General features: G+C 35.1%; 1 protein-coding gene across 5 annotated transcripts in view; it reads left to right on the forward strand.

The window, feature by feature from the left end:
• LOC116514448 (muscleblind-like protein 1) overlaps positions 1 to 18,325 on the forward strand; it is a 142,037-nt gene that overhangs the window by 59,055 nt on the left and 64,657 nt on the right. The window contains exon 1 of one of the 5 annotated variants that reach the window (XM_032226057.1): positions 9,436 to 9,494. The exons of the other annotated variants lie outside the window; for them this stretch is intronic. Coding sequence (XP_032081948.1) covers positions 9,465 to 9,494 — 30 coding nt within the window. The 5' untranslated portion in view covers positions 9,436 to 9,464. Of the gene's footprint in view, positions 1 to 9,435; positions 9,495 to 18,325 lie in introns of those variants that run through there. 5 annotated transcript variants of the gene reach the window in all.

Below are 18,325 nucleotides of genomic sequence, written 5' to 3' on the forward strand. Positions count from 1 at the left end.
ACTATCTCTTTTTAATCTGCTGTAGTGTTTTCCAGGTGTCAATGTCAAACTATAGTGGCTGGACCTTCCTTCCTCCCTTCTTGAAGACAGTGATAGTGTTTGTTTTTCTTCAGTCATCTGGCATATCACAAACATTCCAGAATTTCTCTGATAATATATCAGGCCACATCATCATCAACTAGCTTCTTCAGAATCCTAAAATGCAATTTGTCCATTTGTTCGGTCTACTTAAAGGCTTCAAAATACAGAGATATCTCACAACCACATTTCTAAGTTTTAAGCTTCACTCTTGCCTCTTTTTTTGCTCTTGTAGGGCTCGGATGATTTTGTTTGTTTGAGAAGACTTAAACCAAAGTATGACTTGAGCATTTTTTTTGTTTTCATTGAGTAGCTAATAAATTGCTATTTTATTTTAAATGTTCATTTTAAATGTAACTAAACTTTTTTTGTTATTTCCAATCTCTTTTGCTAACTTTGGCTGATTCTTAGCTTTGCCAACTCTACATTTCCAGACTTTTTATTTTTTTTCTGTTTCCATTTACTAAATATGTCACATTTAATTTTCAGATCTCCATTAAGTTTTTTGTGTAGTCACAAGGCTTTCTCTCCTTCTCTATATTGTTCCCTTTACTAAAATATTTTGGAATTCTGCTTTGAGCATCTCCTTCACTAGGAATTACAAAGTTATTTCACTTTTTCCACTATCTTCTCCTGCAGTGGCATTCTATGGATCACTGGTATGAAATCAATACAATCTGCTTTTTTGAAGTCCAGGATTATGCCCACTCCCCCCCCCTTTAAAAACAGGATTCCAGTCAGTCCCCCCACCCCAAGCCTCCCAATGTTTCTGCTAAGGATTGGTATCACATCAAAAGATATCTAACCTGCTTGTGCTTTCTTCTCTCTTGAAGAAGTTGACAGCGAAATGCATTGGGAATTTCCTGGAAGGAACATGCTTGGTAGTGTTTATTTCCCAATGAATTTTGGGTGTAATTAAACTCTTATAATGCTGTCTCCCTTAGAAAGATCTACAATTCAGTCACATATCCTGAATTGGTTGGGTTGATAAGAGACATTATTTTTGCCCAAATCCTTTCTATCATAATGCCAAGTTCATTTGTTTGTTTACTGGATAGCAGTGAATATTTAAACATAGCATATAACATCTTGCTTTAAGTTGCTTCTGTTTCTTTTGAACAACTTATATATTTTAAATGCTATGTTCCACTCGAAGAATCTATGAATCTATTACATCCAGAAAATTGTATATGCATTTCTGAACTAAGGTCTCAGGCTCATTTTTGTTTTCCATAAGTTGAATATTAGCTCATAGGTAACAAAGGCTTTGAATTTTAGAAATCATTTTTTTCCCGATTGGTAACACTCACTAGTTTATATGATGCACAATCTGAGACTGTGTTTTTGTTTCCATCTGTCTGCCCCCTCCCCATCTCCTATCATTTTGAAGTTCTCCTAATCAAGATTATAACAGAGGCAACATTCCAACTGAGAGGTAATGATTTATAGATCACTCGTGAGCTTTTACATTACACCATAAGTATGTCTAGTTCTTTTTTTAGTCCTGTCTGTCAACAAAAGTCCTCAAGGTTCTATTCAATCAATATCTTACAATTACAGTACATCAGCTTTACCCAACCTGGAATATTCCAGATTGACTGAACATCAACTTTCTCAAACACTATGACACATTTTCATAATATTCACATTTTTGTGTACTCAGCTTCCTTCCTCCCTCCGTAGGAGAAATTATTACACATAATTCATATAAAAATGTAGAGCAAATGAATTCCTCCTCCACTCTTATATAATATGTAAGAAAGCACAAAAGACTTATTTTTGTGTGGGTGAGTGAAGTTCCAGCAAGAGCATTTGATCACAACACCTCCAATCGTCTGCATTTGTCACTGTATTCTTAAAAGTTTTTTTGTATGCTGAACAGATAAAGTAGTGGGATGAAATTTTCTTCCTCTGCTGCCTTGGGCTCCTCACATTCAGATTCTTATCACAGTCTAATTTTGAGTAAGGGTGCTAAAGATACTTGAAAAATATAATATTTTTGAATTCTTCTGGGAATTAAACTTATCTGCACATGTAATTAGGCTTTAGATCTCACACGTCACTTTTGTGACACACCTCTAAAAGTTTTATTACTCTATTATGATATAAAATATTAACTGGAATTATATAAATTATGTTTAGGTATATATGTGGGGATATACTGTAATCACCATTATTTTAGCCATCGTATAGCCACTTCTTCCACATGTTTCCCACCAGTACGGGCTTTATTTTGCCAATTGGACCTGCAAACTGTATAATATATATTCTACACACATAAATGGGCATACATATATATCTATAGATTCACACATAAATATATATGTTTGCATATGTAATTTTGTGGGAATATGGAGAATGTGTGTGTATATACACACACACACAGGTGTGTGTTTGTGTCTCTCTCTGTGTTTTTGTGTGTATCTATCCTTGTCTCTATAGTAATTTGTTGACAAATAGATTCAAATTTTAATACCAAATATCTATCTTCTCACTTGGATATAATGTATATCCTAGTAATATATTATGACATTTATCCAATTTGGCCATAGAGAATTGCTATTTTCTGAAATAAAGAGCCGAGTTTTTCTGTAAGTGGTAAGTAGGTAATTACTGGTTATTTTTAGGTATATTGAGGACTTTATTAGGTACTCACAGTTTAGGTTAAGTTGCTTCATTACTATAGCTTATTATAAGAATATGCAGTCTGTGTCTTCCTTTCATCTTTTCTTCAGTTAACTGAAGGTCAGTTTGCAGGCCTTATGAATGCCTGCTCTGTGTGTGTTCATTTATGTGGAAACCTGCCAGTTTGTTTAATAAAATATAGATTCTACAAATTTAACTTGCATAAATATCATGTTTGAACATGCTGAGATCCTAGTTAGATACATTAAGGCAGTGAATAGTAACCTATTGTACTCTGGGTTAAAATCTCCCTTAAATTACCCAAGAGTAGAAAATATCAATTTTGTACTTATTTTTAGGTGTGACATTGTCCCTTATATATTTGGCTTAAAGGGTGATCGTAGTTCCTTATTTTTCATACGAGTGATTTTCTTTGGGAAAAAAAGAAGACGCAAGAAATGATTCCCATCATGAAATGTTTCCCTTTCTGGAAACAGGAAGCTCCGCAAACCTCATAAGGAAGCCTGCTCTTTGTGATTTCTAGATCTGTCTATTGGCAATAAATGTCAGATAAACATCCTGAGGGTTGTATGGTTATCTCAGGCTAACAAAAATGTAGCTCCCCCTCCTATGTTCTTTCCAAGTTTATAGTTTGAATTTATCTTCTTTTTTAGTGACTGTTTATTTTTTAAAATTCCAAAACTTAATTTTCTTCTGTGCAAAATGCACTATTTATAGAAGAATTTATGCAAAATATAGAGACCCACAAGCAGAAACATATATTATACAATTTTGGTCCAACCTGTGGAAGAGTTGTACAATTTTCAAGAAATAACAAAACAATTTCTGACAGTTTAAAAATGTAATCAATGTTTAATTAAAATTCAAAGGAGAATTCTGACAGGAGAATCATTCATGAGCTATTCTGTTGTTTCCTTCTAAAATCTAGATGGATTTGTTGGTTTTAGGCAAGGACTCATTGAATACATTTTTTTTTCATAGGTATACCATGAAAATGATTGAACTATTCATTCTGGTTCCCTTAACTTTTGTCCAAAGGCACTGAGAATTACAGCAATAACAAGCTTAGTAATATCCATTAAATGGGATAATATAGCAGGAAATAAATCCAGAGGATATAAGTCTCACATCTCACTGGATGTTCAGCATCTGCCTAGAAAGGGAAGTGTAGACACCTCTATCCTACTAAGAAAATGTTAAAAGTCAAATAATAATCATTCCTTGTCAAGAGTAGCATACAATTTAGACATACAATGTTCCAGTTTGTATTAAAGAATATGAAGCCACATATGTAGGAAGAAAAAATATAGATACGATAGGCAGTTGGCAAAAGCTATGCTGGCTGGCTTGGCAATTTCACAAGTTTATGTCCAGGAGCATTTTTCTAAATATGGTCTCGCTTGAGTTATATTTTGCCCACTTTTCTTGACATTTGTAGAGTGGGAAGAGAATGCTAAGCTGCCAAATGCCTTTATTTTGGTGGTGCCGTTCGATTTAGTTTATTACAATCATAAAAATAAGAAACAACAAAATTGTATGTAGTTAAGAATCATATTAATTTGAGATAATAGCTGAAGATAAAATGAATCTGAGATAACAGGATATTTGTCTAAGCGTTGAATGACATATCATGTGAAACAACATAATAGAGTACAATACAACATATCTCAATGTCTTGATTGCTCTTGTGCCACATCTTATGTGGGTAATATTGGATGTTGGACACTTTATATCTTTTCAGCATATGATCTACTATTGAACTATCTACTGCTAAATGCAAGGATCTTCAGATTCACTTTCATACATTAGTCATGAGTTTGAGCAACTCTGCTTCGATATACCAGTTTGGAAGAGGAGACAGCAGGAACCTTTTCATTTGAAGAGGATTACAAGTCTACACACTTCGATCACACTTCGTAACTGAAGGGCTAGAGTTCCCTTAAATCCATCTCAGCAAATTTCTGACATCGAGTTCTTTGATAAAATAAATAAAAGGTTATTTTACTGTGAGCGCTGCTGTACTATAAATATTCAAAGAACTGCTAGTAAAAAGTTGCAGAAGAGTGTGCAGTGTGCAGTCCATCATCTAAAGCTTGCACTACATAATGCTATGCAACTCCCTCCCCCAATTGTTCTGGAGCTGTGGCAGAAAGCCAGTGCAGTTGCTTGAATGCAGACTGTGTTGTCTTTCCTTCCCTCTGAGGCATTCTGAGCAGAATGGAGGTCACTGACACAGTAACTTGCAAATCGCATTGCAGAGGGAGGCAGAGAGGGAGATAGATGGTTGCATTCATTTTCTGAGCTTTGTTTTTAATAAACACTCTTAATTGGTTTCAAATTTATACAGGAGAGGCGAAAATGAAAACTGCATGATAATTAATATATTACTAAACATTTTAATAAGATTCCTTTGGTATGAGGATGCTTATGTTTATTTGAATATTGTGGGTAATTAGAGTAACAGTGTAAGTGTGTCTTAATTTTTCCCATGAGTTTGTCTCATCAACCTGTCATTTATTCTTGCATCTTATGTAGATGGAGGAGTGTTGGGGAAAAAACATCTGTTAAAAGTATACAAACATTACTTTTTAAAATTATGTCTTTCTTTTGGGTTTATAGTCTATGTGTTTGCTTGCCTGTTTGTTTAATATATTTACATTCTGACTTTCTTTCAGGAACTATTTTATGCAGTAGATTCAGTTATCATAACTGAAAACACAGTTTCTTCAGATTTCTTATAGCCTCAACTGAAGGGACAATATTTGGGGATTCAGTTTATAAATCTTTTTGTTCTGTGATAGTGTATCTCTTTTCACTATTGTTTGCTTTAATTTGTATGTGCTAAAACTGATTCCATCATTTTGGTGCCCTATAGAGTAAATCTTTCTGTAGCAGCTGGATACTCATAAAAGAGATATGTTTGATTCAGTGCATTGTGCACCAATATTACATTCATGTTCATTTATTCAATTTACATATTTCTTACCTGCTGCATTTCAGACAATTTCAAATGGCTTAAATAGATGAAAGAACCAAATAAAACATCCATAGTAACAGCCATAAAACTAGTAAAACAACCCAAACATAAAATTGCACACAATTAAAACAGAGAATAAAGACGGCCTAATAACATGGTGGCTCAGTGGCTAAGATGCTGAACTTGTCAATCAGAAAGGTCAGCAGTTCGGTGGTTCAAATCCCTAGTGCCGTGTAATGGAGTGAGTTCTCGTTACTTATCCCAGCTTCTGCCAACCTAGCAGTTTCAAGCATAATTTGAAAAAAAAATGCAAGTAGAAAAATAGGAACCAGGTTTGGTGGGAAGGTAACAGCGTTCTGTGGCCCTCAGCGTTTAGTCATGCCGGTCACATGACCATGAAGACATCTTTGGACAGTGCTAGATCTTCGGCTTTGAAACAGAGATGAGCACTGCCTCCTAGAGTCAGGAACGTCTAGCAGATAGTGAGGGGAACCTTTAATAAAACTAAAGAAAGATTCTCTGGAGCAACTCCATATTTTAAAAAAAATGGAAATCTCCTGTGTTCTGAAGACTTCTTCCAGTCATATCAACAATAAAAACATAGTTGGTGATAGACCAACATAAAATAGGAACAAGGTAAATTACATCCGTTTCCAGATCCAATTCACCGTACTTCAGAGACCTGATAAAGACTGTAATAATTTTATTTGTGTTAAAGATGTGATTAAGGACATATTATATGAAGTAATATTTGATTTCAGCCTTTTGAATTCTGAAATATCAAGGATCAACCTGATTTGAGGATATGTAGTTTGTTTATATTTGACGTAGCCTATGCTTAGACGGATACAAAGTTTCAGGTGTTAATGTGTTTTTTGGGGGGAGGATAATCTCTATAATAGAAACAGTTTAGGATTGTAATATATTAAAAAAGCTGTTAGGGTTTTCCTCCCTTTCCCAGTTTCTAGTTTGAAATATTGGATCAAAGAAAATAAAGCTTTACAAAAGAAGCCACATACATTTGTGTGGTTCACTTTATTCAATGGATTATTGTTTCCCAGTTGTGTACTAATGAGCTGCCAACTGAGAGTTTAACTCTGCCTTTTTCTTTTCTTTTCTTTTATGGGGAACTGGACATTTTATCCCTTAAAACAGTGACTATCGGGAGCCTCGTGTTCCTTTTAAATCCGTATACATAGCTTAGTACATGATATTTAAAGAAAGAGCAAGAGAAAGATATTAGCTTGCAGCTGAAAGTATTTTCAGTCAATTCTTACTGGCTGAGCCAGAGGGAGGTTCTCAGTTGACTAATATGATGACATTACTGTATAGAGACCAGAAGAGATAAGTTTATTTTTTGCAACTTGCCTCTGAATAGCTTACAATTTGCCTCAAAATTGTTCATTAATATTGTAATTATGTCTTGCTATTAGAGCTTGGATTAAACTATCAGCTGGCAATGAACATTGGGTATATTCCAATTCAAATCAATCCATTTATGGTTCAGTTCAAAGTTTATAGTCAAACACATAAGGCAAAACCAATAAAAATAAAACAATGTTCCATGCTTCATAATTCTGAGACTAAACAATGCTAACAAAAGACGGTACAGTAATTACCATTAGAGTATTTATTGTATTTTGATTTAGATATACTTTAGGTGTGGTACAATTGAATTTCTTTCAATTTATAATTACATTCATAATTGAATTATATGTGTTAGCAGATAAATAGTCAGATTTATGTCCTAAAACTAATAATTATTGTAAAGTAATTGTTGTTTGCATGTTTAATTATTACTTTGTAAGTGAAATAATCAAATAAATAATAGGCCGATCATGCACAAAGTCCATTTATTTCATATATGATTTGAGCACCTTCCAGCTTTTCCCATTGACATTCATGATATTTGAAATAGTATTTTTAATGGATTGTACATATTGTGAGGAATAAATACTAAATATTAAAATTTTATTCTATTTTTAAAAATATTATTGAATTTATTGCTATGATACTATTTCTAAAAACTCTCCAGAAGGGTGAATTATTAATAAAATTTAAAGTATAGTTACCCAGTTTTATTCTGATTTCAATAAGAATGCATTTCACATATGATTTATATTTTTTCATAGATGAACGAATTATTATTTCCTGACATCATATTTATTTACTAAGGTTTATGACTTTGTGTGAGGTCCAGACAAGAAGCACACCCAGAGGAACTAAATCCACTTTATTGTAAAGTCACATTAAGAGAATCTTGCTGAAAGTACATTCCCCTCCTCCACCCCTTCACCTTTACAGCCCAAGAAACTAGAGAGAGTTCCTTCTGAGTCATTTTGTCACACCCACATTTCTTCTGTAAGCTAAGCCTCTTATTCAACTTTTTCTCTCACTGCAACTCTTTTCCCTGTCTCTCATGGTCAGTCTTACATACCATTAATGAATTTTAATATTTGAAAAAAGTATCTGCTAAATTAAAGATTATATTTTCCAAAAATGAATGGTGAAAATACAAGCTCACTAAAGTGTTTAGAATAGAATAGAATGGAATGAATTCTTTAGTGACCAAGTGTGATTGGACACACAAGGAATTTGTTTCTGGTGTATAATCTCTCAAGTGTACATAAAAAGAAAAAAAAAACCATTAATCAAGAGTCATAATATAGAACCCTTAGTGATAGTCATAGGTTACTAAATAAGCAATCAAATAATACAAGGAAACAAAACAATATAAATCAGCAATACAAGCAACAAAGTTATAGTCATAACTGGGAGGAGATAAGTGATAGGAAACATAAGAAGAAGAATACTAATATGGTCTTAGTAAATAGTTTGACAGTGTTGTGGTAATTAGTTGTTTAGCAGAGTGATGGCATTTGGGAAAAAACTGTCCTTGTATCTAGTTGTTCTTGTGTATAGAGCCCTTTAGCGTCATTTTGAGAATAGAACGATTTATCTCCAGGATGTGAGGGTTCTATAGTTATTTTGTGTAGACACAGAATTTTACTAAATTCTAGTAAGTCTGCAGACGCACATTTCAGTCCATTGATGACCTGGGATTACCAGATTCCACATGAAAATAGATTTAAGCAGATTTTTTTTGTTTCTGAACTTTATAGTGGAAGCCAATTAAATAGAATACTGCCGTTTGCAAGATTGATCTCTAGTATCCTATTAGCTGTGGAGCTAGGCTTGTTCTCTACTTTCATTTCCCTTATAATTATTTAGGATGGAGTTTAGGCTGGACTGGTGAAGCTTTTTTTGAACCCTTAGGAATGAAAAGATAATAGTCAGAATAGCTGCAAATCCCTTGCATGTGCACAAGTTTCTCTGCTAGATTTGCAACATATAGCATAGTTGCTTGACATTATCCCATTGCCATCATATAAGGCAGTGTTTTTCAACCTTTTTTTGTGCAAAGGCACACTTTTTTCATGAAAAAAATCACGAGGCACACCACCATTAGAAAATGTTAAAATTTTTTAACTCTGTGCCTATATTGACTATATATAAAGTAATTTTCCCACGGCACACCTTACACTATGTCACGGCACACTAGTGTGCCGCGGCACAGTGGTTGAAAAACACTGATATAAGCACTAGGTTTTTCATTTATTGTACTCTTAAAGTCTGTTTTCAATTCTTTTTTTTCCTATACCATTTCTGACATTAACATAACTATTTTAAATATTTCTATTTCTAAAGCCTACAAGAGTGAATGGAGAATCACATCAAGCCTGTGTGATATTTCTGTAGAAAAATGAACCAAACTAAACCGGAAATGACAAAAGTATGTATCAGGCAGGATTTTTTACTCAATTTTGAAAGTACTGAATGGAATTTTTGAATTTCTAAAACTTTCAATTGACAACTGACTGTACAGAAGAATATTTCACTGCCTTTGGTGTTCTTGCATCATGTAGCCCTGTGACCATGTCTGGCCTGGTATAAACCTCTCCCTTGACAGCTCTTTTAAGATGCTCAGCTGGTTTTGAAATAGCACTTTGCTTAATCAGATTTCACGCAGATGTCTTTCTCTGTAGGGATGCTTCTGTTTAGGAAGCTCCACGTGTTAGAGATTTACATAGAACTCTTTGTTTCCCAGTTAACCATGGATGAAAATGTTGTAAACATGATCTTGGAAGATAAACAGCTTTTACTGAAAAAAAAGTTCGGAATTCTCATCTACAGAGCTGTCCACACTTTTTGTGCTATCCTATTAAAAGATAAGCCTAAGGGTTATCAAGAGGTAGAGTGTTTTCTTTTCAACATTTTCAGGGGGAACAGTGCTTCAATTATTTCAAGTTTCGTTGTTGTTTCTTATCCCATGATAAATTGCTTCATCTTACATCCCAAGGTTTTATTTCAGCTGTAATTCTTTCTCTGTGCCTATTATTTTCAATTAAAGGAAACCTCTTTGGCATCAATACTTTTAATTCCCACATTGTGAATAGCAGGCACGTGAAGAAGAGGTGTGGTTGTGTTTATGACTAAAACACAACATCCTATTAAGGCCTCTGCATTCTGTTCTAAATCAAGCCCAGCCCTCCTTCTCATGAATAACCATTTCATCTATAGATTATGTTTATCTTCCTATACAGTAGAACCTTGGATCACTTAACGATTCTGACCCCAACCAAATCATGTGCTGACCAAAATATCTGCTAAATGTTTCACTCTGGTTGTGAACACATCCTCGGGTGGCGATCAAACACAGCCATGGCCATTTTTTTGATGTGCATGTGCACTCAATCTTGCTTCTGGTCACGACCAAATTGTGTTGTGACTGAAGTCCTGGAATGGATTACGGTGGTGACCAGAGGTTCCCCTGTATAGGAATTATAAGAGATTTAGATTTTTCACTTATTCTCAGAGCAGTGGTGCTGATTTTAATCAAAGTCTTGTACATGTCAAGTTTCTGTACATTGATATTTAACAAGACAATTAGATTAACACCTAACTCTAAATCAGTGGTTTATAGAATAGTTTGTTGACTATGATGAGGTTATGAACTATTAACAGTTGACCTCTATATAAACCATGATGGATGGGCATATTTGGGATTGGGCGGCATATAAATTTTAATAATAAATAATAAATAAATAATATTCCAGGGGTTTGTTCTGGCAGCCACTACTACCGGTTTGCTCATGGTCACGCAGCATGTGGGCCAGTGGTGAGTTCCAGATCCCGTTGCAACCAGTATGGTGCAATGGGGTGAGGCATCCACTACATGAATGTGTGCAGCATGTTCGCACACACATGCAGCGCATGCATGCATACTTACCACTGCTAAGCGGAGTGTTGCACAGATGCCATATGCTCCATGTGCTGAACAGCTCAAATACAGGTAAGGAGCACTGGCAGGTGGGCTCTCAGGAGCACCGTACCTGGTCCTCCTAGCAGGCACCAGTACACATGTGCAGAAGCCAAAAACAAGATGGCCATGTATACGGCGCCGCTGGGAGAACCAGTTCAGTTGCTGTCGGTTCCAGCCACCCAGCCCGCCAAACCATACCACTTCGGCCAAACCGGTTGGAACCCACCACTAAGACATTTACTAGTTAATCTGACTGATAGAGCCAAAAGACTGATGCATTTACTACTTGAACCCCACTCTTGTAGTCTACTGTTTAGGTAACTGTGGTTCCTGTCCTTCTTTCTCATTGAATCTAAGTATTGCTTTGCTTATATGATTGCTGAATTGATTATGTAGTTATGGTCTGATTTATACTCTGTTACATCTGTGTTAAGAGTAACACCAAAATAAACATGTTCACAGAGAAAGTGCAAAAGATAAATTGGTGCAATTACTTGTACTATTTGTTGGAAACAAATGACATAAAATGGATGACTGAAGCAAAAGGTTTTTAGATATTTGTCCTATTTCAGTACTATCTCCATCTCTAGGACACTATGAAGCATCATTAGGAAAAGGATAAAGGTTTTTTTTCTTTTTTTTTTCACTTGTAAAGGTATAGAGATAGAATGCTGTGTATTGCATTTATAATATTAGGAATTTCAAAAGAATATACAGGCATTTTAGAATCATCTAAAGACACCCAATCTAGTGCTTTGAATATGTGTTGGATTTCCCACAATGGGCATCTTATAACCTTACAGTAAATCTGTATCACTCATAGACCTCTCCAAACCAAGGATCATACAAGAACTGTCATAAAATGGTATATAATAAAAAGTATTTGTGTGGTTTGAAATTATGGGACTTGGTTCAACTTATCTCTGAGGCACCAGATAGGGGAAAAGTATACTATAATACTACAGTCAATTTTGGGAGCACAGTTCCAGTTTTATAAAAGTATAAATTGTAATTCTGTTATTTATTAGCCTTTCTAACATGCTCCAGAGATTCTATTGTCATATTTTATTTTTAGTTCAGCGACAAGAAATTCTAACCCTTATAAATTAATGAGAAAATCTATGCTTACTCATTAGATAACAACCTGATTATATCATTATCTTTGTAACATATTGATCTTTAAAATGGACAATAAAACTTGGAAAGCTTTTCAGCAGAATTACACTCACACAGCTTGTCAAGTGATTGATTGTATAAAAGCTTGTCAGATGATTGCATGATACAATCTTCTAGTTTGTACTGGTGCTTGGATGCAAGTATGTCAAAAGAGTTGTGAGTGATGTTACATTTCTGTACTTACTTCTGTGCCTCCTGTTCCTGCAGAATTGAGAGATATTCTTAATTTAGAATTAATTTGGAAGGATTTGTTTCTGGGGAAACAAATATGAAATGACCCGACAAGAGATTTTCTGTAGAATGTTCCATTGAAATGCTTCGGTTTGGCTGGAAGTTTTATCCTGAGAGATAAAAGTGCTTACTTTTCTTTTTAAAAAAAGACAGTGCTGCAATTTAATATACATATATAACCTTTGTGGAATGTGCCCTCTATGCAAAACAAACAAGCAAAACAAAAACCTAGGTGTGTTTCAGCATGCTCTAAATCCCTATTTTTCAAACTTAGCAACTTTAAGATGTTTGGATTGCTGGCTGGGAACTTTGGGAGCTAAAATCTAAACATCTTAAAATTACCAAATTTGAGCAACACTGCTCTAAATCTATCAGATGTATATCCGACTTAAAGGGGAGCTCTTAAATACGTTTAACACTGATTATTTTTTTAAAAAACCCTAATAGATTAAAGGTTAGTGAGTTTTAACACTTATATGAAGTTATCCTTAATAAAATAACTGCATAAAATTTGCTGCAAAGTTGGTTTTCATTGTCACAGACTTCTATCAGATACTGGCTGCAATTTGCCAGCATTCGAAGTCATAACCATGTTTTAAAAACCAAATTAGCTTGGTTCATGCAACATGCTTAGCTGAGAGTGAACACATTGATTTAGTATAATGTTGATATACATAGACCACACAGAATGGCCTTTGCAATGATTCTGTCTTTGCAATCATCTGGAAATTTCTTTGCAGGAGTTCAAAAACAAACTTTAAAATCCAGTGCAGGTGCAGAGAAATATTTCTGCCAGTTTTCCTAATCCAACGACAGCTCTTTCTCTGTTTCTTCCCCACTCTCACCACTACCACATATGCACATTCTTAAACTAATCTTCTGTTTGCTTGTCTAAGTCTGGGCTTTATGTTGGTTTTGCTTTTATTGTACTCAGTAAATGCACTATATTACTATTTTTGCACTGAGGTTTACAAATTTCACCAGTGGCAGTTTATGCTATTTAGATGATAGGAAGATGTTTTGTGCAGTTGATCCCTTATGAAAGGGATAATTTGAGTCAGTAAATTATCCCATAGTAGCTTAAACATTCAAAGGGGGCCTTGATAAAGTATGTTAGTATTAACAAAGTACTCCTGTAAAACATTGAGGTAGTTGTGTCTTTTGTCAGGTGTGGTTCTGCTGCTTAAAGGGTATTTCCACTGGAAGTTCAGATCATTCTTGACTTATGATAGCAATTAGAACTGGAATTTCCGTATATAAGTGATCTGGTCATAAAATGCAAAGTCAGGTGATTGCATTGCTTAATATTGGGAATTGCGTTGACATAATAACCTTAGGACCTCATAGTTTGGGGGGCAAGGTATGCTTGGATGCCACAGAGCATGGGGATGTGATGCAGGCAGGTACTATGGAGTATAGTCAGGCTGGCAGGGGCCATGGATGAGGTCTTCTAAGTGTGAGCCAGTGGGGTCCATGAATGGATTGGTGGGAGCTGTGAGCCACAAGGAGCGCTAAGATGTGTGGGCAGACAGGAGTGTTACAACATTTGAAATATCTCTGGACTTACTATTGCACGAAGATATTCCTCAAAAGAAAAAGTAGCAGGAGCAATTTTCAGCCTTCCCTGCTGGCTTCCCCATGAACTTTGCAAAGGGGAAGCTGGCAAATTATGATCATATGATTCCAGCTTACTGTAATGTTATAGTTAAGAATCTGGTACTGGGGTGCCTTCATTGCTAGCAGATGATCATAGGGATGCTGTGACTCCTGCAACTTTGTGGACCATCCAACGTTCTTCTCATTCAGCTCTATTGTGATTTTGAACAGTTGCTGAATGAGTGGTTGTAAGTCAAGGACTTTATGCCAATAATAGAATGTTACTGATTTTGTGCATTTTTTAATCTTATCTGGTGGTAATTCAATACATTCTTACCATTTAATATGTATGACATGCTTTATAAATTACATTGGAGGATAATCTTTTGTGTAGTCGTAACGTCATTATATTAAAAAAAATAAAACTGTATAGCCAAAACAATGGCTGCAACTAGCTAGGCAGTTCTGATGCCATTTTTCAAAAGTGAATGATTTGGCCACTGCTGTTGAATTTATGTGCATAAGAGTTAGTCAGTATTGCTGTACCTTATGAAATACAAATCATACAGAAGGCCGTAGACGTATCATGTTGTTGATATGTTAATGTATTTAGACATTTCAAATGTTCTCTTAACTAAATTACAAATGGTAAGTCCCATTTATAGCAAGACTTGATAACCCAATGGAAGACCTTACTAGATCACACGCCAAAAATTATAATCAGGAGTTTACTTTCCAGAATAGTGAGCTATGATTCTGGGATTCCCCTAAAAATGTCTTGAATTCAATAAACATTTTCCTATTTATGTTTTCTACATTTCTCATAGAAGAAAGCCATATGGTATGACTAAACTAAGAATTGAAACCATGTTTTGTTCTTCTTTTCTGTTTTGAAACATGGCCTAATGTAGTCATCTTCAAGCAAGGTGCACTCTAGATATATGGGTATAAGTCTCTAAATCCATAGAAATGACAATGCTAATTGCAGTATTCTGATTGGAAATCCCCACAATTGGAGAAACATCTGGTGGTGGAAGACTGGCTTAGTATGGTTGGGAATGGAAGGATTGTTTTTAACTTTGTGGCTTATTCAGCCTAGGCCTTAACAATCCATGAAATGTTGCTTTGATGTCATATATATTTAATTTTTAAGCTTTATTTTTCATATGTTAGGAGATCCGCAAATCTGTGGTGAGTTTAGTTGTTTATTATCTAAATCACTTCTATGGTGGACTAAAACCAATGTTTTTGCTGATGAGGTTTATTGGATTAAAAACATCATACTGCTAAAAGGATTATACTAATCTTTTAATTTAATACTTTCTTGTTATCGAAACTATAAACTGGTACTTTGTATGCTATGGTTTAGGCAGAACAGAATTCCATATGGTAATGATTATGTTATATAGTATACAAATACATCATATTTGTTCTAGCAGCTGAGATATTTGTTAATTTAGCAAAAATTATAATGTTTTAAAATGTAAATCCATTCTGTCTCTGTTTTTAATCTTTTATATCCCAACTCTTTTTTTACTGGACACTTCTCTCCCACCTGTGTCAGTCCTTACCTGAAAAGATGAGACATAATCTCACAGTTCTCAAATTTTATTTATCTTTAAAATAACTAGAAACTAATTTTTGTAGAAGCAAAAATGTAATTTAATATAAACAATATAAGGAATTAACAATACAATACTTGATAATAAAAATCATTATGATTGCTTAATGTACATTAACATGTTTAAATAGTATTTATAAAATTTAACTATGAAGGCACTTGCATCATTAAAATGAAATGAAATGAAATTAAATTTAAGTTTTGCAGTGGCTCTATGTCTTTGAACTACAGGTAGATATAACTACAGATATGACTGGCTACTTAATGACAATTTGAAGTTATGATAGACTTTCCAAAAACTACTGTATTTTTCAGAGTATAAAACACACATTTTCCCCTCAAAAAAGAGGCTGAAAATCTGGGTGCATCTTATACACCGAATACAGCATTTTTTGCCTCCTGAAATCCCATCCCCTTCACCAAAATGGCTATGCATAACCTTTAGGAGGCTTATAGAGTGCTCCTGGCTAGGGAGGGCAGAAAAACAGATCTGCGGGGGATGGAAGGTTTAAGCAATGGAAAGGTTTTGGGAAGCTTGACCTAAGCTGGTGGCTTTGCATGTAAGTGGCTGACTTTCCCAAAATCAGCAAGAGCTAGGATAGGTTTGCAGTCTTCTGACCATCAGCTGATGGGGTCAGAGACCCAGCGAACAAGCATTGCTTCATTGACGTAACACGGAAACTTGTTTGTAAGCCTCTCTGGCATTGTAATATGGTAGAAGCCCCTAATTTGATTGAGCTCTTTTACCTTGCGGAGATGCTTTTGGCTTTGCAAAGTTTTTTGTTGTTTGTTTGCCTTTTTTATGGGTAGTGGATTTTCCCAGGCTTCCTCTATCCAAGAGGTACTCTATATCGTACTCACTTAATGACGCACATGTTTATTTAATTGTGGCATCAGAGAGAGCAGAGAATGGTGGTTAAGCAATGCTGTCTGGCTTGTGACTGTAATGGGAAGCTCCCACTATTAAGAATCTGAAACAAGGTATGATGAAATGAATGCAGATTCTTTGCTCAAATTTTCTCCAAACAAAATAAAGTTTATATGTCAGAAGTTACCCAGACTGTATAAATTTTTTTCACAGAAATGTTGTAATAGTTTTCTATTTAGCAAAGTTGTCAGTGATCTTACAACTTTAAAAAAAATACATTTAAATATTTAACGCACACACACACACACACAAAATACAGTGCATTCTCTGAATTCTTTTTTTATCTGTTTTTATTTCTAAGTGAACATCTGAAAAGCAATTTTTTTAAAAGAAGGAAACAAATTTTGTACAAAAGATTTGTCTCGCATATGTAACTTTTCCACAAGTACATATTTTAATATATTTAGTATTGTCTAGGGCAGCGATAGTGAATCTTTTGGCTTGCGTGCCAAAAGCGGGGGCAGCGCAGGGGGGGTCATGCGCGGGTGTGCCACACCCATAATCCAATGCATGATCCCCAGCGCACATGCACGCATGACTAGCGCTCCCCCATTTTTTGCATGCTTTTTACTTTCTCCCCAGGCTCAAGAGGCTTTATAGGAGCCTGGGGAGGGCGAAAACAGCTCCCCCTCCGGAAGCCGTCCGGATGCTTCAGAAGCTTCCCTGAAGCCTCCGGAGGGCAAAAAACGATTCTACAAGCAAACCAGAAGTCACTTCCAGGCTGCTCGTAGGGCCGATTTTAGCCCTCTGTAGCATTCAGGGGCTTTCTGGAGGCTGTCATGATGGCTTAAAAACAGGCAAAAAATGACCTTATGAGCAAATTGGAAGTCCCAAACTTCCGATTTGCCTTTAGGGCTGCATTTTTGCACTCCGGAGGCTTCATAGAAGCTCCTGAAGCGTCTGGATCGCCTCTGGGGGGAGAGGCTGTTTTTGCTCTCCCCTGGCTCCTATAATACCCTTGGAGCCTGGAGAGAGCGAAAAATGGCCTCAAAACAAAGGCTGCCATAGGTTTGCCATCCTGGGTCTAGGGTAAAAGACATAATTACAATGTTATCATATTGAGTGAAAATTCTATGTATTTATGAAAAACAATGGCTACTGCTGTTATACTAATATAATTCTACCATATGCATTTTTAATATCAGAAGTTTTCATGTCCTGTTTGAAAGAAGAATTATAATGTAAAATCTGTTTTTTTAAATTATGTAAATACTGTAGATAAATCTTTACTGAAAAATTTTATGAGGAAATATAGAAAAAGAAACAGAACATTTTTTGAATATTTTTTGTTGTAGCTGCATTCCACTAGTGTGTGAACGCATTTCTTGTTAAATGAGCACTTAGTTGTTCAAAAGTATTAATCAAAATTTATTGTTTAATTTTTCATTTTAAGGAGATCTTTTGCAGTTGCTTTTAATTTATTAATGTATTTATGGTGTTATATGATAGCTTGAGCACCCTCTTTTTGAACTCTAAAGATCTGGTCTAAGGAATCGAAACAGAAGTGGAAGTGTTAAGTTTTAGATACAATTTTGTTTAACAATGTTGGTTTTGTGTGGAGCTGTTCGTTGCCCACTATTTCTGTGTATTTTATGGCTTAAGCTTCTGCTCTTTGTACCTTTTAAATGCTGATACTGAAATCCTGCTTACTATTTAACTTTTCATCTGTATTGTCATTGGTTAAAATAAAAAACGCCACATTCGCAGCACAGATATTCAGCCTAACTATATATTAAAATATTTTGTACT

The sequence above is a fragment of the Thamnophis elegans genome, chromosome 10, assembly GCF_009769535.1.
Source record: "Thamnophis elegans isolate rThaEle1 chromosome 10, rThaEle1.pri, whole genome shotgun sequence".
Lineage (NCBI taxonomy): Eukaryota > Metazoa > Chordata > Lepidosauria > Squamata > Colubridae > Thamnophis > Thamnophis elegans.